Source organism: Nematolebias whitei, chromosome 24 (assembly GCF_014905685.2).
Source record: "Nematolebias whitei isolate Nwh7 chromosome 24, NemWhi1, whole genome shotgun sequence".
NCBI lineage: Eukaryota > Metazoa > Chordata > Actinopteri > Cyprinodontiformes > Rivulidae > Nematolebias > Nematolebias whitei.
Genome location: NC_056521.1, coordinates 945081 through 950629, shown reverse-complemented (window position 1 = coordinate 950629; position 5549 = coordinate 945081). Strand labels below are relative to the sequence as shown.

General features: G+C 40.1%; 1 protein-coding gene across 1 annotated transcript in view; it reads left to right on the top strand.

Annotated features, from left to right (window-relative positions):
* Positions 1-4660: 4660 nt before the first annotated feature.
* The window catches only part of LOC119429161 (general transcription factor 3C polypeptide 3), a gene marked incomplete at its 5' end in the record, with an annotated part of 7165 nt that continues 6276 nt past the window's right edge, over positions 4661-5549 (top strand). The window contains 2 exon segments of the mRNA XM_037696839.1: positions 4661-4762; positions 4847-4979. Of these exon segments, the coding sequence (XP_037552767.1) occupies positions 4661-4762; positions 4847-4979 (235 nt within the window).

Genomic DNA, 5549 nt, shown 5'->3' with positions numbered 1-5549 from the left:
CTTCCATAACTCCCAGTCAATGCCACAGGCTGATTGTCTCAATTCCATAACTCCCAGTCAATGCCACAGGCTGATTGTCTCAATTCCATAACTCCCAGTCAATGCCACAGACTGATTGTCTCAAGGTCACATCGAGGCAGAGATTAAGACAAAGAGATTCACAACCAACTATTGAAGATTGATATATTGATTTGAAAGAACCATATTTTGATTGATTTGTTCTGATCATAATTTATTTCTGTTTTTCTGCAAAAACTGAGAAGTGTGGACTGATGTCTCCACAGTATTCTGATTTTTTTTTAATATTGTTTTTGTTGGTTTCATGAGCTGGCAGCCCAAATTATGTAAAAATAAACAAATAAATACTTGAAATCATTTAAATAGTGGGCCCTGAATCTATCATCTATTAAAGATTAACTTTGTTTTTGTTATTTGTATTAAGTTTTTAGCTACCGGTAAGTCAAATAATTTAAAAAATTGCATAAGTGTGGGGACCAGTCAGACAAACCAAGTGCACTAATTAGTCCTGCCTACCTCAGCTCTGAGCCAATAAAACTCTGATGTGACTGCGACATATACGTCGTAAATCTCTAACCAGGTCTGGACTCTTTTTACTCGCAGCTCTTTCAGCATTTAATAGAGATGGAAACATATTTAAATTCATCACCTTCATCAAGTGTAGCAAATCCCAAACCAGCTAAACTTTGAAAATATGATGACGGTTATTTCCCCAGTTGCTCCCCAGGCCCCTTCAACAGCTGCCCACTGCACCACCTGGGGGTGGGTGGGTTAATTGTGTAGAGGAAAGGGTCCTCAGATCTTGAATTTTTATTAGTAATTTTATTCTGAAGGGGCACCACTTGCTTTCATGTTCTGAAGCAAGAATTTATTGAACCACACTCGAGTTTTACCTTTTTAGTGAGTTCTTTTTGTATTAAAAATTCAAATGTCATGTATAATAAAAACGCTTTGAGTCAAAGTACAATTTTGTGAGATTTATTATTAGTATATTATTATTATTAGTGGTGGTGGTGGTAAGACCAAATGGCCCACATTAAATAATTTAGTCTTTTATAGTTTATCTTTAGAAACCAGTTTGTCCAGTTAAAACGGATAATCTCCCAACATGTGCTGATGGCTAAGGAGGACACGTAAAGTCAGTTGTTCCCTCCGATGTGAGTGTCCTTCATAAGCGTAGCCTCACATGACAAACCAGCGTGTGCCAAGACGTTTTCATGTTCGTAATGTATCGTGTATTTAAGGATTAGCACAGCTTTTTAAAGTTTCATGGCATTTTTAACTCGTGTTGTTTTGTACGTTTGAGCCAGATGTCCAAGATAAACCTCCATCTCAGGGAATGTTGGGGACAATACAGTTATATTGATTGATTGATTACACGTATCAATGAGCACCAGTAGAGTGAAGCAGTCCTAGGGGTCTGGGATAATGCACCCCCAGAATTGTAAAAAGCAACAACTATGCATTGTCCACCTATTTGAAGAACATTTTCTAAATTCTTAGGATAATAAATGAGCACACTGACAGCTGGCCTGTATCTGAGCTCATACTTCAAACTTGCATCACCTTTATTTCTTTACACCCTGAGCTCCTTGAGTTTGTCTGGACTGTGTTACAGTAGGCCCTCGTTTATCGCGGGGGCTCCGTCCCCTGAAGCCCGGCAATAAGTGAAAAACCACCAAGTAGGGAGACAGTAGTTCAAGTTCAAATACAGTAAACATTATATTAAGGCTTTAGAAACACTTCCGACACGCTTGCAATGTTTTAAACTCTTAAACCTACGTCGTTTTAACAACATATGTTACTAAACTTTGCTTACTAGCTCTGCAGAGCAGCAACAGCTCTGGTTCCAGTCCAACATTATATTTTACATTTTACTTACAAAGGCTCTTCAGAACAGGAGCGGCTCGGTTCCGTCCGACCCGATAGATGAAAAGAAAAGTCCGGGTCGCACTGAGTCCAGATCACAGGACTGCTGCTCAGCAGTGAAGGTACAACTTGAAGGACGAGTTCAGCGTCAGGATTATTTGATACTTTCCTCCTGCCACTCTGTGAGCTGATTATTGTTACTTCTGACTTTCGTTGCTAAACTTTCCCTCCGTTTGCAGCAAGCAGCTGTTGGAAGCAGTGTTGACTTCTGGGAAGTGAGCTGATGGCTTCTGGGTAACGTAGTTCTTTAGACTGGCAAAACTGTGAAGGCTTAATGAAAGAAAACTACAAATTGACTACAGTTTAAAAAAAAATATTATGTACTTACTGTACTTAAACCGCGATAGAGTGAGTCTGCGAAAAACGAACCGCAAAGTTACTGTGCACCGTACTTTTGTCACAAGATGTCCTCTGTGCCATAAAACCTCATTTACTAAAAACACAAGCCATCACAAGAACTCTACTTTAATTATAAAGTAAATATACTTCAAATAAAGCTGGAACAATAGACCATTTAGTGGCCACTTTGATTGGTGATATGTGCTGCTGATCTCATGCTGCTGATCTCATGCTGCTGATTGTTTCATGCTGCAGTATTTATTTGTACTCATCTGCTCACACAGACTCATGTTCGTGCTGCTGTTGTTCGGCGTATTGTTTTGCACGGTTAGTGTTTAGCGTAATTCTTAGTTTATATCCTTATTTACTGTTTATTTTGATATATTTTGATATTGTTGGATGTAACTGGGACCTTGAGTACCGGTACACAGTTTTGTTCCACCTCATGTACCACACATGATGTGAATGACCATAAAGAACCCTGAACCTGGATGAAGATATGAATTAATAAACAAGTTTTTATTCTTACTTTCTTCCTGCCTTTTAACGCCCATGTTCCAAACGTTTTGTGCATGAACTTGTATGATGTGATAACTTTTAAACCGTAACGTCGTTATAATTTAATTGAAGTGATCTAATTATCTCTTTCTGGGGCCTGTCAGAATCACTTTGGACTTAAACTCTGCAAATCCTTCACCGGCACCTGCTAGCAGTAGTCCAGCTGCACCACCCACCACTACGGGCGGCTGTGGCTCAGTGGTTGGAGCAGTCGTCCTCCAATGCGAGAGTTGGGGGTTCGAATCCACCAGCAGTCACATGCTGAAGTGTCCCTGGACAAGGCACCGAACCCCTCGTTGTCTCTGATGTGTGTCCCATCAGTGTTCGAATGTGATAAAGCACTGATTAGTCTCTTTAGAATGATTTGTTCAATTATCTTAGTAGAGATCTAGTATAGAGCTGCATGAACGGGTAAATGAGGCACAGATTGTTGTAAAGAGCTCTGAGTATCTTGAAATAACATAGAAAGGAGCTGTATAGGTACAGTCCATTTGCTGCACCTGCCACTTCCAGTAGCCCACTGCCTCATGATGCACCACCTTCAGCAGCAGCTCATGAACTGTCATTGCTGATCCAGCTGAACAGCTACAGAAGCCACAATGCGTGGCTGTTTGTACGGATGGCGCCGCTGCAGCGACTGGTCCAAAGAGAGGGGATACAGCACGGATTAACTCCGTCGATCCAAAGATTATTACTACTCACTGTATGCTGCACCATCTGTGCTCAGACTAGAACTTGGTACAAATATTTACTTGGAACGAGTACTGCCGTTGTGATTCTGTTCAGTTTTGTGTAATGATTTGAAGACGTGGCGATACATTTATTATGTTCATTATGTGAATAGGTAAAGTTTTAAAGTGGTTTTTGATACAGTTGCTTTTCTCAAAACTGTAATCTTTGGAAGTTGAAATTAAAAAATAATAATTAAGTGCATCTTTAAAGAAAAATACCCCATGTTTAAAAGTATAAAAATTGTATTAATACTATTAAAGAACAGGTGTTAAGTATTTATGTTACACAAATATTTCCATTGCTTTAAGGAGACAAACTGAAGAAAATTATTTAATAAACGTGAGGGTTATGAGGGGGTCCCTGAACCCACCAACTTTGAGAACCCCTGACCTGGCCTACTTTTTATTCACTGTAATTTATTATTTATTCCTTTCAAGTGATGCCTAATTAATTTTTTCACCATTTAAAGCACTCGCATATTCCTGCAGAGTTAAAATTTTAATTAAATTGGATTAAGCAATTAACTTTTTTCTTCTTTATATGAAAATGGTCATTTATTTTGTCCTAAACTGTAAAAATGTAAATAAATGTTAAAAATCATTACGTTTTTACTTTTATAACGCCACCCTCACCAGCCGAAACAGACCCCCTCCAACATATTCTGGACAAAAAACCACCCTCTGTTCTTCTCCACAGTGCAACTCCTACTTGCTTGAATATCTTGCACCAAAAAGGTTCAGGTTTACTTCATTCCCTGTTCAACTCCAGTCCAGAAAAACAACTTGTTTTGAAAACTACAAACATTCACTTTTCAAATCCCTCAGTGACGGGGGACAATACGCACCACTTGTTTCACCAAATGATAGTCCTGTCCAAAACAAACGTTACATTTTGAGTGTATTTTAATTTTAAACTCGTCCGTTGTTGCTACTACGGATTCCAATAAACACCTTCAGTCCATCGGTTCATGGAAAAACCAATAAATCTCTGGAATAAACCGCTGAAACCAAAATAGTCCAGAGCAGACCTTCATCATGCACAATTTGAATATTTCTGTGCTCTTCTTCAAAACGTGTGTTTGTAGGAACTAAAGCTGCTGCTGCATCGCTCCACCCTGCTGAAAACACAAGGTTGGACGCAGGACTACCTGGACGCTGTCATCACTATGATCTCCATGCTGCTCAAGGTAACACCATCCACTTCACGTCCACTGCTCGAGTGTGTTCCTGGACTTGGAAGTACTCGGTCATAATCTGTGTGTGTGTTGTAGGTGGCCATGCAGCGAGCTAAGGTGTGTGTGAAATCTGTAAACCTGTCGGGAGAGAATCACTTGAGACTACATAAAGTCATGGATAATCTGCCAGAGATCTCTGACCACGAAACTGCTTATCTGGACAACACAGGTACAACTCAGTCACATAATAAGTGATATGAAATCTGTTAATTATCAGTCTCATAAAATTTATACTTACATAATAAATATGTAATTTATAGTACCGGTATATAGTATAACTTATTTACATAGTAAGTATAAAATGCAAAACAGACATGTGACCAGTGCTAAAAAAAATGAGTCGCAATGAGCCCACATGAAAGTTCAAAAAAGGTGAGAACAACTGGTAGAAACGGTGAGAACGGCTGGTAGAAACGGTGAGAACAGCTGGTAGAAACTGTGAGAACGGCCGGTAGAAACGGTGAGAACAGCTGGTAGAAACTGTGAGAACGGCCGGTAGAAACGGTGAGAACAGCTGAGAGAAACGGTGAGAACAGCTGGTAGAAACGGTGAGAACAGCTGGTAGAAACTGGGAGAACAGCTGGTAGAAACGGTGAGAACGGCGGGTAGAAACGGTGAGAACGGCTGGTAGAAACGGTGAGAACGGCTGGTAGAAACGGTGAGAACGGCCGGTAGAAACGGTGAGAACGGCTGGTAGAAACGGTGAGAACGGCCGGTAGAAACGGTGAGAACGGCCGGT